This window comes from Diplotaxodon limnothrissa, linkage group LG1 (assembly GCF_057381915.1).
Source record: "Diplotaxodon limnothrissa isolate DT_005_m linkage group LG1, D_limnothrissa_male_GT1.1, whole genome shotgun sequence".
NCBI classification, from domain to species: Eukaryota; Metazoa; Chordata; class Actinopteri; order Cichliformes; family Cichlidae; genus Diplotaxodon; species Diplotaxodon limnothrissa.
Window position 1 is genome coordinate 5588159 of NC_140596.1, and position 23079 is coordinate 5611237.

The 23079-nt window shown below is 39.8% G+C and overlaps 1 protein-coding gene across 1 annotated transcript in view; it reads left to right on the forward strand.

The window, feature by feature from the left end:
- cdh8 (cadherin 8) overlaps window positions 1-23079 on the forward strand; it is a 95006-nt gene that overhangs the window by 70983 nt on the left and 944 nt on the right. The window contains exons 6-9 of the mRNA XM_085351688.1: window positions 7187-7434; window positions 15588-15724; window positions 18248-18369; window positions 19106-19223. Of these exons, the coding sequence (XP_085207814.1) occupies window positions 7187-7434; window positions 15588-15724; window positions 18248-18369; window positions 19106-19223 (625 nt within the window). The remainder of the gene's footprint in view (window positions 1-7186; window positions 7435-15587; window positions 15725-18247; window positions 18370-19105; window positions 19224-23079) is intronic.

A 23079-nucleotide genomic window follows, 5' to 3' on the forward strand; every position in this document is an offset into this window, starting at 1 on the left:
GATATTCCATGCCTTCTGAGGATGGTTCCCAGGGGCTGTAAATATAATGAAAAAAGCAGAGGCCCTAAAATTGAGCCCTGCGGGACCCCAGACTGAAAAGTGGCAGAGGAAGACTCATACCCTAAAAAGTTAACACTAAAAGTTCTGTCGCAAAGATAAGACCTAAACCATTTCAAAGCAGTACCACGAATGCCTGCAAGATGGTGCAAGCGAGACAGTAAAATGTTGTGATCTACAGTGTCAAAGGCAGCTGTTAGGTCAAGGAGGACAAGAACAACATGATTGCCAGAGTCACAGGAAAGGAGGATATCATTAAAAACCTTTAAGAGTGCTGACTCCGTGCTATGCAAGTTTTTAAAACCTGATTGAAAGACCTCCAGGATACCATTCTCATTTAAAAAATCCATCAATTGGCAATGTACAATTTTCTCTAAGATTTTAGACATAAAAGACAACTTGGAGATAGGTCTGTAGTTAGCCAATACAGTGTGGTCCAGGGCAGGTTTCTTAAGCAAGGGTTGTACTACCGCATGCTTAAAATTAGCAGGGACTACACCAGATATTAAACTGCTGTTTATAACACTAAGAACAGCCTGGCCTATGCTAGGAAAAATCTCCTTAAAAAATTGTGGTGGGACAGGATCATTTGGGGAACCAGAGGGCCTCAGGTGGCCAACCACATCCTCTAAATAAGAAAGAGACACAGGCTCAAACTGGTTAAAAACAGCAGAGCAAGGGATCAAGACAGAGGGGTCAGACTCAGGAGAAGAAATGAGAGCCCACGTGGTTGCAACCTTCTCAATGAAAAAACACATAAAATCATTAGACAGTTTATGAGAGGCCTCCAAACAGTCACTTTGTGGAGCATTTAAGACTAAGTCAATAGATTTAAATAACACACGTGGATTGTGACTGTTGGAGGAAATGATCTTTGAGAAGTATTTTCTTTTAGCCTCTTTGATTGCATCCTGATAGAGGCGCCAGCAGTCCTTTAGGATTTGAAGAGACACCTGCAGTTTGTCCCTCTTCCATCTGCGTTCAGCTCTACGACACTCCCTCCTCACAGTCCGAGTGGCGTCATTAAACCAAGGATCGGTTTTAGCCTTGGGCTTCCTGGTTTTTAATGGTGCCACAGAGTCCAGAATGGTTAGGCAAGAAGATTGAAACCAGGAGCTGAGGTTCTCTGTGTCCAAGGGAGTACGATCGGCGGGGATAGACAGCTGGTTAAAAGCAGTTGAGAACTGGGCAGCAGTGAAAGGGTTAATAATCCGACAGCGGCGAACAGGAGCACCGGTTTGAGCTGTAGTGCGTGAAAACACAGCATCAAATAATACAGCCATATGGTCAGAGAAAGCAGTGTCAGTCACTTCCACATTAGACACAGGTAGACTGTGTGACAAGACCAGGTCTAGTGTGTGTCCGTGTTCATGTGTGGGACCAGGTACGGACTGGACCAGATTAAAAGAGTCAATGAGGCTTAAAAACTCCTTCACCAGAGGTTTATCAGGACAGCAGACATAGATATTAAAATCTCCCACAATAAGAACATGATCGTAGTTGGGCATAATCCCAGCTAGAAATTCTGAAAAGTCATTTATGAAATTCTTATTGTATTTAGGGGGACGATAAATAACAGCAAAGAGCACAGAGTTAGAGCGATTAACTTCAAAACACGTGAGCTCAAAGCTGGAAAACGAGGGCTGTAAAACACACTGTTTACATTTAAAATCCTTTTTAAAAACAACCGCCGTACCTCCTCCTCTCCCTGATGTCCTTGGTGTGTTAAAATAGGAACAACCCGCTGGTAAGAGTTCAGATAAAGTACTGGACTCACCAGTATTAAGCCAAGTCTCCGTGACACACATGAAGTCTAGTTTCCAGGAGGTGAATAACTCATTCAGAATAAAAGATTTGTTCACCAGCGATCTGGCGTTTACCAGCCCAATCCTGACAGGAGCCGGGGATGAGGTAAAAACCCCAGCGGCACAGGGGGTCCGACACAGCGGCCTCAGATTGCGGAGGTTCGCCCGGCGCACGTTGAGCCGAGGGGGACAGGGGTCACGGAAGAGCGGCGCATCATCCTGGCAGACCACGGGGATGAGGCAGGAACCCACGGGGTCCAGGAAACGTCGGTGCACAAAAACTCCAGGAAATAATCTCTGTATTCCTTTGACGGTAGTGGGATGGTGTGCTAAAGAGATCTTGAGTTTAACCAGCCGACCACTGCGCCTACCCCGACGTCTACGCCGGGGAGGTAGCATGACTGCACGGCATGGGCAAGTTGGGATATGTGACAGCAACGGACACCATGAATTCTGACCTCCGTTAGAAAATGGAGCTGTATTTTGTCCAGAACTTCGGAGGTTCAGAAGCGATTGGCGATCGTACACCAGTAATGACCCGATTTCTTGAGTGACACACGACAGGAGCAATATAAAAATAAACAAAACTGACAGCGACAGACGAGCAGCCACGTACACCGGCGCCATCTTTACTTTTAGAGTAGTAGTAGTAGTGAGTAACTATATTGTAAAGAAAGAAAATTGCTGTACTTATACCAAGTTCACTTTAATCTCAGACTGCAGCCTTATTTTTTGTTTCCTAGCAAAATTAAAAGTAGAATGAGAGGCAGACACATAAACTGTCAGGCCCTTATACTGTGGAACCAGCTTCCAGTTTGGATTCAGGAGGCAGACACCCTCTGTATTATTAAGATTAGTCTGAAAACTGGTAACCCTGAACTCTCCCTTAGTTATGCTAATTATGCTTATGTCCCAGAATGCACTGGATGTTTCCTTTTCACACATTTTTTCTTTCTTTTTCTTTTTTTTAAACATTAGCAATTGCTAAACTCTCTCTCCTAAATTTGCCTCTTGTCCTGTCTCTCTCTCTGCCACCTCCTCTTTCCCCTCACCCCCAATTGTTTACAATAATGTGGCACATACAGTGGGGCAAAAAAGTATTTAGTCAGCCACCGATTGTGCAAGTTCCCCCACTTAAAATGATGACAGAGGTCAGTAATTTGCACCAGAGGTACACTTCAACTGTGAGAGACAGAATGTGAAAAAAAAATCCATGAATTCACATGGTAGGATTTGTAAAGAATTTATCCGTAAATTAGGGTGGAAAATAAGTTTTTGGTCAATAACAAAAATACAACTCAATACTTTGTAACATAACCTTTGTTGGCAATAACAGAGGTCAAACGTTTACTATAGGTCTTTACCAGGTTTGCACACACAAACAAGGAAAATCTCTGGCTCTCACAGACCTGTAACGTCTTCTGTAAGAAGCTTTTCTGTCCCCCACTCGTTACCTGTATGAATGGCACCTGTTTGAACTCATCATCTGTATAAAAGACACCTGTCCACAGCCTCAAACAGTCAGACTCCAAACTCCGCCATGGCCAAGACCAAAGAGCTTTCGAAGGACACCAGGAAAAGTATTGTAGACCTGCACCAGAGAGCTGGGACCAAAGTAACAAAGGTCACCATCAGTAACACACTACAACGGCAGGGAATCAAATCCCGCAGTGCCAGACGTGTTCCGCTGCTGAAGCCAGTGCATGTCCAGGCCCGTCTGAAGTTTGCCAGAGAGCACATGGATGATACAGCAGAGGATTGGGAGAATGTCATGTGGTCAGATGAAACCAAAGTAGAACTTTTTGGTATAAACTCAACTCGTCGTGTTTGGAGGAAGAAGAATACTGAGTTGCATCCCAAGAACACCATACCTACTGTGAAGCATGGGGGTGGAAACATCATGCTATGGGGCTGTTTTTCTGCCAAGGGGACAGGACGACTGATCCGTGTTAAGGACAGAATGAATGGGGCCATGTATCGTGGGATTTTGAGCCAAAACCTCCTTCCATCAGTGAGAACTTTGAAGATGAAACGAGGCTGGGTCTTCCAACATGACAATGATCCAAAACACACCGCCCGGGCAACAAAGGAGTGGCTCCGTAAGAAGCATTTGAAAGTCCTGGAGTGGCCTAGCCAGTCTCCAGACCTCAACCCCATAGAAAATCTGTGGCGGGAGTTGAAAGTCCGTGTTGCTCGGCGACAGCCCCAAAACATCACTGCTCTCGAGAAGATCTGCATGGAGGAATGGGCCAAAATACCAGCTACTGTGTGTGCAAACCTGGTAAAGACCTATAGTAAACGTTTGACCTCTGTTATTGCCAACAAAGGTTATGTTACAAAGTATTGAGTTGTATTTTTGTTATTGACCAAATACTTATTTTCCACCCTGATTTACGAATAAATTCTTTACAAATCCTACCATGTGGATTCATGGATTTTTTTTTCACATTCTGTCTCTCACAGTTGAAGTGTACCTCTGGTGCAAATTACTGACCTCTGTCATCATTTTAGGTGGGGGAACTTGCACAATCGGTGGCTGACTAAATACTTTTTTGCCCCACTGTAACAGCCTCTCCTTGTGCCTGTTTCTGCTGGACGTTTCGTCTTTTTAAAAGGGAGTTTTTCCTTCCCACTATCACTAAGTCCTTGCTCATAGAGAGTTGTGTGATTTTTGGGATCTCTTTGTAAGCTTGTTGGATCATAAGCTTGTAATATTAAGTGCCACTGGTGCTATATAAATAAGAAGCAGCTCAGAAAAGTACTTTTAAGCCTGCAATAATCACCATCTTTATAATATGGAATTGGTTTCTCAAAGTTAGACTCATATCATTTTTTTAACCTCAACAAAATTCTAAAATTATATTAACTAAACACCTGCTAAAGCATAGAATAGCCATTTGCTGAAACATAATTTAATTACATATATCTGTGTTAAATTTAAAAAAGCAAAATGAAACCACAGCTTTAATGGGCCAAAATGTTTGCTGAGATGATAATGATATACAGATGAAATGCCATTCCAAAAATAATTCATATTAAAATTTAGGTCTTCCCCATTTCTCCATTTCCATAGAATATTTTTCAAGTGTCCAGCCAAACATTATAAAAGCTCTTACTCTCCACTACCTCTGAATTAAAGCGTAATCCATTGGCTCAAGATCCAGCCACACTCTGTACTTTCTCAGCACAGAAGGCAGGATCAGTGAGAGAGAAAAAGAAGGGATGGCAGAAGAGGGTGGGTGTCAAGTGAGGAGGAGGGTGAGGAGGAAAAGAAGAGGAGGTTAATAATGAGTGTTCCAAAGAGCTCCTCCGACCGTGGAGAGGCCTCAGAGCCTTTGGTCTACTAGTGGCCTGATGACAGAAATGTAGAAGTGTGGAAGTCAGAGCCTCAGGTCACTTCCAGCGTCCCTCCGGCTCTTGCTGGTGTCTCAAAGCTGGGCCCCAAGACACTCCTCCACCCACCTGCACATTCTGGCCCCTGATCTCTCAGCACTGGCCCTCTAGGAGCTCAGGGGCAATTCCTCTTTCGCACTCCTACCTTCTCTAACTGAATACATTTCTCGTTTTGTTCATCTCTCTCTTCCAAGTCCTTCTCTCTCCCCCAAGCCAGCTCTTGTCCCCTCAAGCGGCAAGGCCCAGTTTTGATTTCCCTATAAATCCTGGTTATGGAGCGTGGAAGTGACTTGATCCCATTATTCTAGTAGTATGAGAGTGACCAGAGGTGATTCAGAATGAAATTGTGACAGTCTGGGGTGCCCTCAGAGATGCCAAGAGAGTAAAATTGTTACTATCCTCTTTCTTTGAAATATTAATGATGGGCCATCAATTGAGAAAAAAAAAAAGATTAAATAGATATTCGAGTCACACAATGAGATGTTCCTGTACAAAGTGTTTTTATTTCCCTCTGTAAAATTACTCCTTTCATTGGTAGTCTTCTATAAACACCTGTCTCATTTACGTTCTGTGAGCTGGTTGTGATAGCAGTATGAAAGTGCCAATAATCTACTCTAACTGAAAGCTTTAGCGATGAGATTTCGGTTCTTTCATGTTGATAATGGTTGAAAAATATTCTCAGGTTATATAACTCTGAAAATTGCACAGTGACTAATTGATGTGTTGTGATGTTGAAATAAATTCTGGCCAAATAAAATGGCTTGCTAGAATATACAAATAGCTTAGACATTATCATAGGCAGTCACAATCTCTTCAAAAATAATGTCTGTGTGCAATATGAATATGCTTAGAGCCGGTTAAAGCAAGTGTCGTTAAGAGTACGGTAAGTTTTTACACGCTGAGACTTTGAGTGTGATTTGCTGGTCTTGGCACCGATGCTGCCAGGGGTTTGGGGACACGTAAAAAACAAATATATTGGTTCTCGCCACTTTAATGCTAGATAAATAGTTTTTTTTTTTTGATATTGTGTGTGATTGATGAGATATGTGCGAGCCATGTTATTTACATTTTAACAATTTAATGATAACATTATTAGATTTTTGATTGATTGATTGGTACCTTACACCAAATACATTATTATTAATTATAATAATATTATTAATTTTAACAGATTTTTTAAAATAATGTATTATTATAAAATTATTTAATTATTTAAAATTTTACATTTAGGAACATTAATAATAATGTTGTAGCCACAGCTGTCCTGGGACAGACTGACAGAGCGACGCTGCCATATCGCGCTATCGGTCCCTCTGGCCATCACCAGTAGGCGGTAGGTGAAGCGTCTTGCCCAAGGAACCGGCAACCTTCCGGTTACATGACGAACTGCCAACTCTTTGAGCCACGATCACCCCATTAGAGAAATATACCTAATTATCAAACATAAAAAGTTGTAGTAAACACTTTTAGACTCTTTTTATGTTTTTATAACCTGGCAGAGTTCGAGGTAATATTAATTGGATTGTATATAGTTAATTAGATTAAAAGGGTAAATGTAGGTTCCCTATACTCCAGCTCCAAAAACACAGGCTCTTACATGTCACCTAATAAAACCCACCATTGTCTTTCATTGGACCCTTACTGCATAGTGAACATCCATACCTTTCAAACACCAGCTGCAATTAAAATTTTTTTTCAAAAGCTTAAAACATTATCTGAATACATAATATAACACCACATGTCTTCATCATATGTCAAGGGTGTTCAGTTTTGCGTTGAATGACAATCAGTATTAAAGTTATCAATGCCGAGGATATACAATCCTTAAACACTTGCACTCCACTCTACTTTTTACCCCTGGACTGTACATTACATTTTGGTGCAGGGTTAGTTAATTAAAATAAAACTTCTGTTTCATCTTCTCATTACAGCCTTTAGACTATGAGAGCAAGAGAAACTACACACTCAAAGTTGAAGCTACCAACATCCGCTCAGAACCCAGGAGTAATGGGCCCTTTAAGGACACAGCTACAGTGAAAATTGTGGTTGAAGACTCAGATGAGCCTCCTGTTTTCTCCAAACCTATGTACTTATTAGAAGTGGATGAGAACGCGCCCATCAACAAGATCATAGGCACAGTCACTGCCAGGGACCCGGATGCTACTGGGAGCCCTATCAGGTAAGATGCAGTTAACATTAAGCCTGTGACAGAATTTCCACCTTTGCCTCAAAACTATTTGCTGCTAACTGACCACAGCAGAATGGTAGCAAAATCTGCACACACACACAAAAAGTACGTTGACTTCAAACAGTGGAGAGAAGGTTAACAAAATGAACCTTTTCAGGCTATAATGACTTGTTTTAATAAAATGGTTGACAGTGAGCCATGCAATTAAACCGCCTCATGTCTTTGACCTTTGGAGAATGTGGTAGTGTCTTCTGCAGTGAGGAAGGGACTCAATGATTGTTCTCATTTCCACAAATGTACAGAAAAAAAGTAGATTATGAGTTGAAGGCCGCACAACTTTATCTTTCATTGTATGACCAGGCCTGCTGTACTCTCTTCTAGTGTGACTTAGTCTTGGAAATACCACAAGGGCACCTTGAGGATAGGTTATACAGGCAATTTCTCTCCCTCCATCTTGGCATTTCATTAATTCTCCAGTGACTTGCTGACCGCATTCCCGGGACAACACTCAACAGGTTGTGTGTAATTGCATGGTAGAGAGCAGGCTGGGTTTCATAGATTGGCTGAGGTTATAGAGCAGTGGCCGTTCGTTCTATTTTTTTTTCTTTTCTGGTGTCATCCTCATGTTTAGTGATGAGATTGCCAGGAGGAATTGAACCCCACAGATGCATGTTGCTTCCCTGGTAAATAGAGAAGGATATTTCATATATAATGACATCCTTGGCCTTAAAACTCAGTTTTACGTCACGGTGCTCTTATGTTTTTTAGTGAAAGTCTGTGTTGGGGAGAGTGACAAGGTAGTCTATAAATTAGTGAAATTATATTCTAAGTGTGTGAAAGTCCACTTCATAATTAAATACAATAATCTCATAATTGCATTTTACTCTGAAGTGGGTGTAGCTTTAATAGCTAGTTGTGTTCACATACTTTTGCTATTTGCTCTCTTCAGTGGATCATTATTGAAAGAAAAAGTAATTAAATAATGAATGAGTGTGGCTGCAGATGGCAGAACCCTGCTGACATGATCTCTTTGGCCATTTGTTGCAATGGAACTGTCCACATATCAACACATTCTTGGCACTGTCTTGGCACATTTGAACTATTTTGAACATGAGACAGTGAAAATTGAGTGATTGACTAGATCATTTCTATATTTGCAATTTATATTTATTTCTCTTTCTTTATTAGTTGAACTTATTGCAGAAAAAATCTCTAAGCTCTTAATCACTAATTTAATATTTTGCAGTGAAACGGTTGCATTGCTTCAAGATTATTATTTTTTAATTAAGCTAATTTTAATCTAAAATAGAAAGCAGAAGAAATGGTGACCAGGTCATAGAATGCAGTAAAAAAAAAAACTTTATGTGCCATTCTTCATGGGAAACAAAATACAAACAAACACCAGGTTGCATTTTGCCAGAACAATTTGCTTTAAACTAGCACATTAAGGTGATCTGTCTGGTGAGATGGAGCAAATTATTGTCATGGGGGTCTCAGTATGTTGCACCACTCTTACTAAAGACCACTGGATTTCACTTCCAGCTCTGGAGTTTGGTGTTAGCATGTATTGTGACTCTGAGCATTTTTCTGAGAAAATAATTCAGTGAGTTTTTGGTCCTTGTAAATATATTGGCTGACAGAAGGTTATAGCTTCATGCCTCATAAGAGATCCCAAGTCTTTTCTACAGTACAGAAAATCTAAACAAAGACTTATCATACAACAAGTCAAACATTGAGTCGTCATTTGGTCTCAAGAATATCATATAAATCATATTTTCTTTCTCAAATGATTTACTTTGTCCAATAAAACCAAATGAAAGCTCAGTGACTCACAATGATAGAAAACTGAACCAAAGTAGAACATTTACACACCACAGAAGCCATGTTTTGAAACTGGAATGATTGATAAACATTAAATGTGCAGTATGCAATTTATTCACAGTATCCAATTTCTTCTGCTGGGGTCCTCTCAATCAAAATAATAAAATAGATAATTTAATGATGTTTTCAAGTAGTGTGAGAATATTGCCAATTAAAATCTGTCATACCTCAGGCAGAAATCATGTTCATGAACAGGGTGATATATTGGTTTAACACACATTGTGTTTGGTGACACATACACCCACACATTTTTAGTTGGGGCAGCTGAGTGGTCAAAGCAATAAAAAAAGAACTAAAAATGAAAATTGAATGAACTAAATCTTAATGAACATGTTGAACATTGTTGTACAACCAGAAAGTGACAACCATTGTTTCCATGAAAGTCAAAAGTTATATATACAGCATGTTTTAAACAACCTCTCTTGACCAAAGTGCTGTACAAGTTATACAAAATATACACTAAATAGAAACAGTCACTAAATACAAAACAAATATATGCTAAGTAAATATTCATAAATGTGGCTTCAGCCCAACTGTAAGTAGACTGCAATCAAACACACTATTCTTATTGGTGAAAATGTAAGTTAATTTCTTTTTTTTTTGAAAATTCTAAAAGTTCAGGATAATCTAAATTCCAAAGTCACCCTGATTATTTCAAAGTCTAAGCTCATCTTCTCAAAGAAATGGCATTGACACAGAAACCCTCTCTACTTGCAAGATTAGGTTTAAAACGTTTCTTTTTGACAAAGCATATAGTTAGGTCTGGATCACGTGATTCCAAATCTTCCCTTAGTAATGCTGCAATAGGCATAACATGCTGGGGGCCTCCCATGATGCATGGAGTGTTTCTGCTTCAGTCACATTTTTTCACTCATTACGCCCAGTTAATCATTAGTTCTGTCCTGTCTTTTGGCCTGTCTTCTTCCTCTCACCCCAACCACTCGCGACAGATAGCCGCCCCTCCCTGAGTCTGGTTCTGCCAGAAGCTTTTTCCTGTCAAAACAGAGTTTTTCCTTCCCACTGTTGCCAAGTTCTTGCTCATAGGGGCTCATCTTCTTGTTGGTGTTTTCTCTGTATTATTGTAGGGTGTTTATCTTACGATATAAAGTGGCTTGAGGCAACAGTTGTTTTGATTTGGGGCTATCCATCCATTCATATCCGCTTATCAGGCTTGTCACAACTTGTCAGGATGGTGGGTGTGCTGGAGACTGTCCCAGCTGTCTTAGGGCAAGAGGCTGGACAGGTTGCCAGTCTAACACATAGGGACAGACAACCATCCACACTCATATTCACACCTATGGACAATTTAGACTTACCTATTAACCTATCCCCACTAACTGCATGTCTTTAGAATGTGGGAGGAAGCCATAGTACCTGGAAAGAACCCACACAAACACAGGGAGAACATGCAAAATCCACACAGAAAGACCCCAGCCTGATGGTGGAACTGAATTCAGGACCTTCTTGCTGTGAGGCAACAGTGCTGACCACTGTGTTACTGTGCCACTGTGATTTGGGGCAATATAAATAAAACTGAAGTGAATTGAACTGAATCCACAGCAGTCAACTCTGATAACAAATGAGGCTTTATGCCATCCATTGACGATGGCCTATTCAAGTAGATTTTGGTGCTTTCTTTATAACATGAGAAACTGAGAGGTCATCCTTCCATCTTACAGTGAGGTCCAGCTGGCGAGATGTTTTTAGTAAACATGTCCTGACTGCCACACTTCTGGAAAGAGAGGCTTTCTTCTAAGACTGACTTGAACGCCTCAGTCAAAGGTTTGGTGCAGCGTAGAGGAAAAATACTTGGCTGTTGTTCTTGCCTTTGCAGTCTTGTTTACTTTCCTTTGAAACGTAATATTTTCGATTGGTAGGGCTTAATGTTTATTACCTTTGACCCTGTGGAAGTCTGTATATTTGGGGATTACTGCAAGGACCTTATTGTGACCCCACCTGTAACAGCCATCTCCCAGAGCTTTGAGGCAGCCAGTTAATATATGATTAAAACACTGGTTTAAAATATACACTTTATTAATCTGTGTTTTCCTTTGTTCTTATCTCTCTGTTTTTCTCTTCTTAGTCTCTTAATTTCTTCGGTTTTCTAAAAGAACAGGTTCCTACAAAAGAAAGCTGTCGTTAGTAAAGTCGGATCTATATCTTTGGAGTGGCAGCAGTAATAGCAGCTTTAGTTAGACGCTCTCCCGCCATCATCTGAACAAGCTCCTGATTCGACCCCTCTGATTAGAATCACTTTCTGTCTTAATCCCCCCCTGCCAGACCAGACCAAACCAGTTTGAGTCAAAACCACTCGAGGCGAGTGCTCTGGTGGGCTGCCATGTCCTCTGCACTCAGGAGACAAACTACCCCTTAGCTGTACTTAATGCATCCAACCAATAACATTTCAGGTGCACTCCATGAAATACTTCCTTAGTACAGCTTTTCTCTGGAGCCTGTGCTCTGTCGTTTTCTACCTGACTGATCACAAATAAAAAGCAATGTGACATCTGGCAGTCACTAAGGTTGTCTGACACAAACTGTTTGATTTCATATAATATGTGTAGTTTATATCGGAAATATTGATACAGTGACAAGCATTGGCAAAAGATTTTAAACATGTTTGATTTTCATCTTTTTGTTCATTCTTGTTTTGTTTTTTTTACTTTTACTTTCACTTTGAAGTAATTTACAGGAGCATAATGAAATTCTAAAGAATGTTTGTTTATGCCGGCTCAATATGTTACGGCACAGCTGACAGCTGGCATACTATGTATGGTAATACAAGTAGTCAAGCAAAGGAGATGGTTTTGAAACAAATGGAAATGTAATGTCACTAAAGAAAACACCTTCTACTTCACAGGGATATTTTCCTATATTTTTAATATTTTGTTATTTATACTATATATTATTTCTAACTCTCAAGCAAATCACCATCTCCATTAAAAGAACTTGGAAATGAAACTAAATAAGATGTTGTGTTCAAACATAAATGGTCAGCATTTAAGAGTCGGGGAAACTAATTTTACCCCTGTGATCCTCCCAGGGGAATAACTGACGTAATAGCAAGCAGGATTATCAGGGGCATTTTGTTTGCTGCCAACAAAAATATATATATATATTCTCAATCTTTTCACCTTATAGTCTTCCAACTTGTACAGGCGCTCAGTCACTCACATTCACACTGTAATGGAGATAAAACCCCAGCCAGTCAGGGGTGTGAAAAAACACAAATGGACATAGAAACCTTTCCATGGCTGCTTAGCCTATAATAGATAACCACAGGTAGACATACATATCTGCAGCACATGTTGTGTAGCATGCTTATATGATATATCGGACGCTTCCATAATGATACGTCAAACAATTAGCGGTAACAGTTAAGTGGGAGGCATCACTATCATGCCTAGTTTGGCCACAGTAAACCATTCATGTATGTCTTTCATTTTGAAATAAGAGTAATAAGAATTCTTCCATAACGACTAAATAACTTTTTTGAACTTTTAACTCTAACCGATTTGAACTAATGAAAACTTTACAAATGTTTCATTTATTATTATCATAACATTTTCTCTTGGTTTTTCATTGTATTTGAATATTTTAATTCATCGTACTTTATAAAACTCCCTCCAACATTGCCAAAGCCATATGTAAAATTGTTTAATTTAAATTTTTTAGGAAATGCTTCTGTTTTATGTGTACATTTTTTTCCACACACATATAAAATTGGTTATAGAGAAACTGAATTAGAGCCTAATTTTGGGAAAGGAAAAAAACATAATATACTCATTTTATAATAGAATCATTAGTGTCATCTTAATGATTCATTTTGCACTTTATGAGTAGGCCCACTGCACAGCAATGTGAACAAAAGCAAACTTAACTTTTTTGTTCCTTTAACACATAAAGAATTTTTTTTAATAATATATAATATGTAATTAGGTTTTGTTCCTAGTCTATGTTATTGACTGAAGAAAATTTTGTGACAGAAAAGAGACATCACTGTGCATAGTAAGCATGACCAATGATAGCTAGCATGGCAAAAAGGGGCCATCCTCATAAACTGCAACAGAGAAGTCCCACCCTGGCCACACTGTTTGATAGATGACACTCTGTGAAAAATGCAGTGCATCAAAGTTCTAATTACAAAAAAACAAACAAAAACAGTCTAATTATAGCTTGTAGCTATTTTGCTATTTGAGCTTATGTTCCACTAATGTATGATGATGATGTTTATAGTGATTCTGAATATTTTTGGATGTCAGCTGCAGCACTTATAAAATATTTGGCACAAACAACCTCAACATGATGGATAACTGTTTGACCTAGGCCCGTCCAGAACCTTGGAAAAAAAAATCTTCTGAAACATAAAGCAAAGCTGAAATGATGTGATAGAAATACACGGACGCGTGAATACATTTGCACCTGTTCTCACATCACACTCGGGAAAGCTGCGAACGTATAATGTTGGAGATCATTTTTTTTATTTGCTTTTAATTCTTTTCACATCACATTGTCAGTTTGAGTGACAGGTGGCAGAACATTTCAGGGTCTGTCTCCTCTCTTCCACGTGAGGCTGTCAGACTTTGACTGGGATCCACTCAGTCTGCAGGAGAGAGGCTGCTCCCAGGTGGGTTGCTGCTGTCTGCCTGTCTTGAAAGTGCTTTGCGTCTGCAGGCCAAGAGAGAAAGAGAAGGAGCGGTGGGGTGTTGGTAGTGGGGGGTGGGGTCCTTATGGACCTCTTCCAGCCTGGCGTCTAGAGGATTTTACACCATTTCATCTCAAAAATGGAAATGTCACGGCTCGGTACATCTCCCCAACAATTGGAATCTGGGCCAGTGGTTTATTTATTTCATTCCCTACCATTCTTGTATAAGCAGCAACCTTCTTCATATAAATAGTTATTGTGACTTTGTCTTTGCCATTTTCTGGTGCTCTTTTTCTGTTTTTTCTTTCCTTTCCTCTGCATTCCTTTCCATTCTGTCTTTTCATTCATTCTCTCACATAAATACTATAGACTCCCTGCCAACAGGTCTACAGTGATAGGGATGAGCAGTTCCAGTGTGAGACAGAATGAGACCCAGGGTGAGGAAGGAGGAGAGACAGGGTGAGCAGTGTGCCTGATGGCCGGGATGTCTGTGTGGGGAAGGGGGTTTGCTCAGAATTGGATAGGGGGATTGGATTAGTAAGAGCTTGTGACCCAGCTGGATAGAAAAGGAAGAAAAAAAAATACTTTTGCAATATTGTGGGTGGGTAGGTGGGGTACTGTGAGGAAACAGAGAGAAAGTAACAGGGACAATGTGTCCTGGAGGTATGGAAACCCTTGTGCTGTGCAGTACATGTAATTAGTTCACGTGAATCACTGCAGCCTTGTGTTTTGGGTGAGTAGGATGTTTATGACAGTCACACATAATGGCAAATGAAATGTGTGAAACCAAAGATGACCCATAATGACAGATTCTTTTTTAGTCAGTTTTGTGTGGGCTTGTCCCAAGAATTGGCGCTGTGCGTGCTGCAACATGAAAGAGCGATTTCACAGCTTCAAGTGGCATCAGAAAATTCTCTTTTATGTGCATTCCAGTGCTTCTGCTTTTTTTTTATTTTTTGGGGTGGGGAGTTTTATGTGTTGCACTATTTTTTTTTAAACTGGAAGACTATACAAGTCTCAGTCAGTGTGTCACGGGCAGGGTCATAGATTAATTTCAATCTGAAAAAGGACAGCTTGACAAAAATACGTAAATAAAAAATGAATAAAGCATCTCCTTCTACTAGTTTAAAAAGAAAAAAAAATTGCTGAAATCGGACAAGGGTTCTTAATAGGCAGGTCACTGTTTAACTCCTGTAATATTCATTACCTCCCCACCCCCATGCCCCTCTGTTGTTGGTGTTGTATGTGACACAATGCTGTCCTAACTCATTAATGCAAAGCCTTTGGGAGCCATTGAGTATTGACAGATCCCAAACAGGGTTAACAGCACCACATCTCTTACCCTGACATAACATGTACTAATGGTCTTTTTTGCAGGAAGGAGGCATCGCCTAGATGGGGGGGAGGGCTTCTAGGCTGTAATGCCCCCTGCTGTTCATGGGGAGGCAATAATTATCCCTCAGATGATAATTATTGATTTCCAATTGTTTTTAAATGAATATTGATCTACAGGTTTCTCCTGTTAGGCACAACACCCCAAGGATTAGAAAAGATGCTTCAGTGGTGCTGCCGCAACAGTGTTTTGGCTCAAATTTCTGGTGTTTGTTTATCTTGGTAGGTACTTCATTGATCGACACACAGATCTGGAGAGGCAGTTCAACATCAATGTGGACAATGGCAGGATCACGCTGGCCAAACCATTGGACAGAGAGACAGACATGTGGCACAATATTACAGTAACAGCCACAGAAGTCAGTAAGTAACATTTGCTGGCTCTGTTCTCCCCTGCTGTGCACACTGTCCGTAATGATTTACCCCCAAAGCTTTAGAAAATAAAGCTTTGGGTTTTTTTGTTTTTTAATGGGTAACAGCAGAAACACATGTATGCTATCTTACTCCTTTGAACAACTTTATGGGTGTTCTCAGTCAAAGGAATCACTGACCTGCTTCACAAAGTTCTCCATTCAACAGTATAGAGCTGCTTTCTAAACCAGCACTTTTAATCGCTCCAAGAGTATGGCACAAACAATTAGCATTTGAATCCACAGAGGCATTAAATACGTTAATTTGCTGAGTTTTGATTGAATTAAACAGCTCAGTAGTCAATTTGTGAAAGTGCAAGAACATTAAGACGTATCAAATAAACAGTTTTAAAGACATGCTCCAGAGTGGATTGCTCCAACGCCAGCATCCATTACAGATTAGAGAACATCTGCGAACCGCAAAACTCACTGACTATGTAGAAAATCTTGCCGGCAGAGCTACAAACAGCTCCAACCATATGTAAGGCTTTATTTGCATACAGATTGTTTCAGGGGGGCTGTATGTTGTGATAAAGCTTAATGTACCCCTTTAAGCTATTGGAATAGAAATTTACACAGCTTGTAACTTTTTTCTGTCCGATTCGTCTCTTCTATCTCTTCCTCCTCTCTATGTCTCATCATCTATCTGTCGCTTTCTTTCTTTAATCAAAGAAAACACATATTAATTGTCAGAAAATAGAAAGAAAAAAAAGTCCGTACACTGTCGCAATGTTTTGGCCATGCGGTAAAGACAAATCCCACCGTCGCAGCAGCCTATTGGAGAAACTGAATGTGTCTCATTTGATAAGCTGGTTCCCTTGTCATGTCGTGCACCCTTACATTGAAAGCACATTTTCATGCCTCTTGGCAAAGTAACTGTGGCTTGAGATAGTGGCATCTCTGAGAACACCTAATAGGAATTTGCCAAAATAAATACAGCAGTTTTGCTATTCTTCACGGATGGGGAGGAGAAGCCGGTGTCTTCTCTGGCGTGAAAAGCAATAGATGTGTTCCCAGTTCTATCCCGATGCCATTTGCCACCCAAACTGAGGAACGTTCTGCTGCCTCGCACCAGTTGACATCTGACTAATCAGATTCTATTCCCTGTCTGCTACTAGGGGGAAATCGCTTGCGAGGGGAGGGCACACTGTCTCCCCTCCCTCTGCTCTAATCCATCTATCACTGTCTATCAGACTGTCAATTTCCACTCACCTCACTGCTTACCTCTTTTTCAATTCATCTCCTGGAAAGGCTGAAGGCCCTGAGTTTCTACTGCGTCTACTGCTTCATTTTAAGGTTTTACTGAAATTATGAAAGAGAAAAAAACCTAATGCTTTTATGCAAATAATTTGGTATTCCATGCTCAGAAATGTATATTAATGTAATCCTCTGTGACAGTGGTTTAATTTCTTCATAGAAATGTGACAGTGTAACTTTTAAAGACAACAGCTGTTGGAATGGCGGGACTTATCCTAGAACATAAGCAGTGAAAGGCAGTCTGGCACTTTTCACGGCACTCAGGATTTCTGCTGCTGCAGCTTCACTCTGTCTGGTATGGCCCGATGTTTTTAGCAGATAAAATCTGAGAACTCTGGGAAAATGCGATCACATATGCTGACTTTATGATGTGGTACCTGGTATACAGCATAAAGTATGTTGTATATAAGCATGTCCTCAGTGTAGCTAATCTGTAAAAATGAAAGGAAATTACAAAAACACACACACGGTTCAAGAAAAATGTAGTGTACGTCTAAAATAACATTGCAAAGCATTCTCTTAAATTGATAATTTTCCAAATCAATAAAAATAATTTAAACAAAAATCACTATTGTCACTGGCCATGGTGACACAACCCTCTTGGGTCCACATTAATAGATAATTGCTTTTAAAGTTGGCATTTGCACCACTGATTAATAAATACACCATTCACAGAGACTCTCGAAAGCGACTGTCAATTACCAGTGATGAATAATTCCAATCAAAATCTAATCTAATTAAACTGCCTTTTATTGTCTTTTTAGACTTCAGTTACCAATGACTCATTAATATGCATGTTTTAACCCTCATGTTTTAAACATTACAGTGTACAGGGGATTTTCAAAAGCACTTTGAATAGGATTTTTTTTCCATTTCTGTTGCCTAGAATCCTGTTTTGCATCGTTGATACTGGCTGAAATTTAGATTGATGTGGCTTATCATCTGTCCTCCCATCAGCCCAGGAAATGAAGGGAGAATAAAGATGGAAAATAAAGGAAATTAAAACTAGGTCACAGAATTTACCTGGGATTTCAAGTATAACATTTTTTCTATCACTGGCTCTTCTTATTTATTAATCTCCACTTTTCCTCTACATCTTTTGATTCCTTATGATTCTTTCTATCTATCTATCTATCTATCTATCTATCTATCTATCTATCTATCTATCTATCTATCTATCTATCTATCTATCTATCTATCTATCTATCTATCTAATCAGGAAATCACAGTCAGATATCAAGGGCAGTTGTGGCCATCAGAGTAATGGACATTAACGACAATGCACCCGAATTTGCCACCGAATACGAGGCCTTTTTATGTGAAAATGGAAAGCCTGGACAGGTAAGGAAAGAAGACGCTCATTCATCAAAGCAGTTATCTATCAATTTCTTACTCTCTGTCCTTTTCTTTCTCTTTCTCCTCCTTTGTAATGATTGGCCACAGTGAATTATAGGCTATTTATTTCAGTGGGAAACTACAGAGGTGGGAGTACGGTCTTTTTTCTCCACAAAAGTCCTCCTTCCACACAGTGTGCGCTGAGCAAAGGGGAAATGAGAGCAGTCAGGATTGATCAGAGTGGATCATAATTCAAGACTGTCTTTCATGTCCTCCTCCAGATGGCACAATGCTTCCCCCAGCCAAAAATCGTGGACAAGTACTTAGCATTCTCCTTTTCATCAATCGACCTCATTCACGGGACCTGTGTATATACCATAGGGAGTTTTATTGAAAGGAGGAGAGAGAAAAAAAAGTAAACAGAGAAAAGATGAAACTGTCCTGCCGGGCCTGAATTCTAATTTCCAATAAATCATAAAGACATACAGTGTGATAAGACCTATGATGACAGATTAACAGATAGAGCCAGGAGCCTGAAAGTGTGCCAGACTAGACAGGACCTCATTGATAATAATCTCAAACTCCAGGAATGAATAGGGCACATATTTCATCAGGTATGATCCAGCCACTATTACACTGAGGCAATCTGCGGTGGCAAAAACAGAGTAATGAATAGGCTGCCTCCTCTAATGGTTTTGAGCCCTCCTCTGTAAATCTGCTTTTCTATCTGTTTTCAACACAGGTGATCCAGACTGTCAGTGCGGTGGACAAAGATGACCCAATCCAGGGCCATTACTTTGACTATCGTTTAGTCCCTGAGATGCTAAACAACCCCAATTTTACCATCAAAAACAACCAAGGTGAGAAGCAGGTGACATCAGAGAAAAATAAGTCTTTTGTGGCAGAATGACTGAAGTTTCTGCAAATTTTTTCAATGGCTTTCCAGTCTAATCTCCAACCCGCGGCACGTTAGCCATACTGGAGATGAAATCTGGTGGATCAGTGTAGCTCACAATTAGCAGATGTGAAATTGTCTGGACACCAGCTTCTTTTTACTCCCCAGCGCGTTTTGAGGGAAACTAAATGAATGGGATCCAAATGGCTTTTCCTGGTATTCTTTCAGCTAAATGTAGGGTGACTTCCTAGGAGCTGTTGCAGTGTGGCAGATGGTACTAAATTTATTTGCTAAATACTCTGAATGGTTTATTTGCCATTTTCTCATGTTTTTTATTCCATTCCATTCTTGCCTTTCCTTCATTACCGACTCTGAACCGACTGTGTTCACCATGAGTTGTGTAATAGTTTCAGCTTGGGGCAGAAAGATCTTCATATGGTACTACCCTTCTGTTCCGATGTGGAAGCTGTAGGCAAAGTTACTGCTACCTCTCTTTGATGCAAGATGAGTTTGTATAAGTCAGGTCAAGTGGGCTACCATTTTTTTTATTATAATATTTTTAACAAACCTTGCGCTTCTGAACAGCACTGGCAGGATATGTGCATAACATCCCAACGTGTTATGAATAAAAGGCTGCATCAGCACAGACTTGCTTCAGATTATTTAGTCTTAACTCTGGATCAACTTCAAAGTTTATAAAACATGCATGCTCCTGAATCCTGTCCTTTTGTGCAGAGGAGATTTATTAGTTTCTTAAGATGATGTAACAGATAAAACCTCCACTAGAAATGATTCACCTCTAAAAGCACAGCTCTGTGTTTGACCAGTGAACAAAAAGCCTCCTCTCTTCCTCAAATGCCTGAAACAAAAGTAAATATGTGTTGTGGTTTGGTTCCATATATTACATACCACACCACAGCAGCCACTTGTCTATGGTAATGTTAATTCTAAACAGAAAAAAGCACCATTGCACCATATTCCTCTGCACTTGAGTGACTATTTCTATCTGAGGCGGCAGCTGTGGGAGACACTTCAGTGAAGAGCGCCGGGCTCCTGTGAGCCTCTGTGTGCTGCTTTTGTTTGTGATGATGAGTCTAATTGTAGGGAATGCACAGTGAAGAGGTTAGGGGTAGCCTGCCATGGGGAAAATGGCGAAGGTTCTGACCAGCTATATAGAAGATACTGAGCGTCCTCACAACTGAGTATTCAGTAGGCGGGATGCAACAGAGCAGGGCTTCCCATCCTTGGTAGCTGAGACAACATACTCACCATGATGCAAAAAATGTAATTCTGCTGATAGACATTATTTTCACACTAACATTTGTATGAGGAAATAACACAATGTTCCTTTTACAAATGCAATGTTCAACACATTAGGAATAAAATGTACTGTTGCTAAATTCATTATGCTCAAGGGTTTTACCGCTACAGTTTCTGGTGGCTAATGTCAAATAGTCTTTGACAGGTACTACTTTATCGTCATTAATAGAACAGAATCATCTCCTTTCAATTCTACATCACCTTTTAGCATTATCTTTATACTTGCGACTATTCAGAGTGATCCTTGTTTATTAAAAAAATTAAAGGGTCCATCAAAAATTTAATTCCTACTTGGCAACACTTTTTTTCCTGGGTGCCTCCAATATTTGAGGTTCATCTCTAGGTGCCCTCCTATTTCCATGACCATCAAGATATATTATGAATAAATGTCATACATACATGCACCGTACATGTGTTTATCTGCTTTTGATTGCCAGAGTGCCTGCTGCACACACTCTACATATGCAATCCACACAGTATATCCAAATTTAAACTGCAACCTTGTAATCCAGGACCTAATACAGTTAGACAGACAGTTAGATGCTGAATAATTTTCTCTAAAATTGCTCCTTCACTTTACCTCTACTTTTTTTTAGCATCATTGTGAGCGGGACAAGTAGCACTGTCCAGTAACTGCAACAGTCCATATCGCAGTTACTGGTTATGATACATTGCTGATAAATCGTCTCTTAAAAATTTAAATATAAACAGACTTTTCAAATAAGAGTGTAACTATTCAGACTGCCCAAAGTTTTGTCATTATGCCCCCTCTTTCCTCCTACAACACCAAAGAATTGTGTCTTTCACCCCGACTTGCTGAACCAGCTACAAGACAAAGGTTAGCAAAGGAAAAATGCTTGCTAATGTAATTTTGCAGGCTAATTAGCCAATTAGCTGTACACCGAACAGCTTCAAACTTTACCTGCAAGTGTCAGTCAGTTTAAATATTAATTGTTGTAGTCCTTATTCTTCATCACCACTGCTGAATGAGCCTTTACTGCATGTTAACACAAAATTGTCTCCGGCTCTATAAACAACATTTACTGCTGCATGTTAATTTTGTTAATGTTGTGATGCTGAAAGATTGTCAGTGAAACATGTAGTCTTACACTCAGATTTAAGGAAAGGCTTTTTTAGGGACTAATTATTAGTGTCTGTGATTATACAGCATACAATGACATGCCAATAATGAGGACACAATACAACTGTGACACAAACTGACACCCTAACCATTTTGTATATTTATTTCTAGGCAAATTTGGTCCTACCAATATGACCTCTTTCACTTCTTAGATCCTTTCATGTTAGGTTATAAAACATTTAATTTATGCAGGTTGTGAAACTTCAGAGGCATCGGGAATTTGAAAGTGTTTAGACTGTTGGTGTCACTTTTGCTGTCACTGCTGTCATTTGTAGCCTCCCACATAATACGTTATTTATAGCAAATCTTAATTTAAATAAGGCTTTGCTTTTGTCATAGTGACAATTAATATTTCAATGTACACAGTGTTCATCAGAACGCTAACAGTCAGTAGATGAAACACTGTTCAAGTGGCCTAATATATAAAAGGTAATAAAAACAGCATTGTTGTAAACCTAGTGAGTTCAGTCTGTTTGAAGGTTATGTGCACAGCTGTCTTTCTCTTTGAGTAGAAACTCCGTATGTCGATTGGCAATTCTATTTTTTACCATCAATAGTTGCTAGGAAAATGCAAATCATCTGCATATCAGAACATGCCCCAATGGTTTACTTCACTATAGTTTATACTTCTTACTATGCAGTGCTCAATGATCTAAATAAAAAGGGACATGTCGGTGCTCACAAAGCAGAGTGTATCACTTTGTGGCAGCACTCATAAGAAAATAAATCTGAGCATATGTTCACATCAATTACAGATTGTGCAAAGCAAATAATTCTATCATGAAGTCTTCCATCTTATGATTAAGTTTGCTCTGTCAACACGAATGTTTCAACTTGGCCCTTCTCTCTGTATCACCCTCAAGCTGCGAGGCAAAGGTTAGACTATCAGAAATCTTGTATGTTTTCCATAAGATCAGCAGGAGTAGGTTCTTATGGGACTGCAAGTGTTTGATAATGTGAGGAGGCTAAGGAGTGCCAGCTAATGAGCAGACAGCTTCACAGAAGTGCCATCAAAGAGCAGCTGGCACCTTTCTGGGTCGACATGTGCCATCTTCTTAGCCAGTGTCGCCTGCCGTGGTCCCTTCATTTCCTTCACTTTCAAAGAGGGACGGCGAATTCAGATTCACCTTTCTTCAGAATCCTCAAATTGGACTGTAGAGAAACGAAGGAAGGTGGTTGGAATCTATCTACAGCATTGGAATGTGAGAATGCTAAAAAGCCTAATGGCGATTGATGTGAAATTAGTTTACCCTCATGCTGCACTGATCTTCACACAATTTAATAATAGAACTTCAGTCTGTCACCACCATGAATAATAATGGGTTTTTCTCACGCCCTTGCAAAAATTCATCTCTGGCTT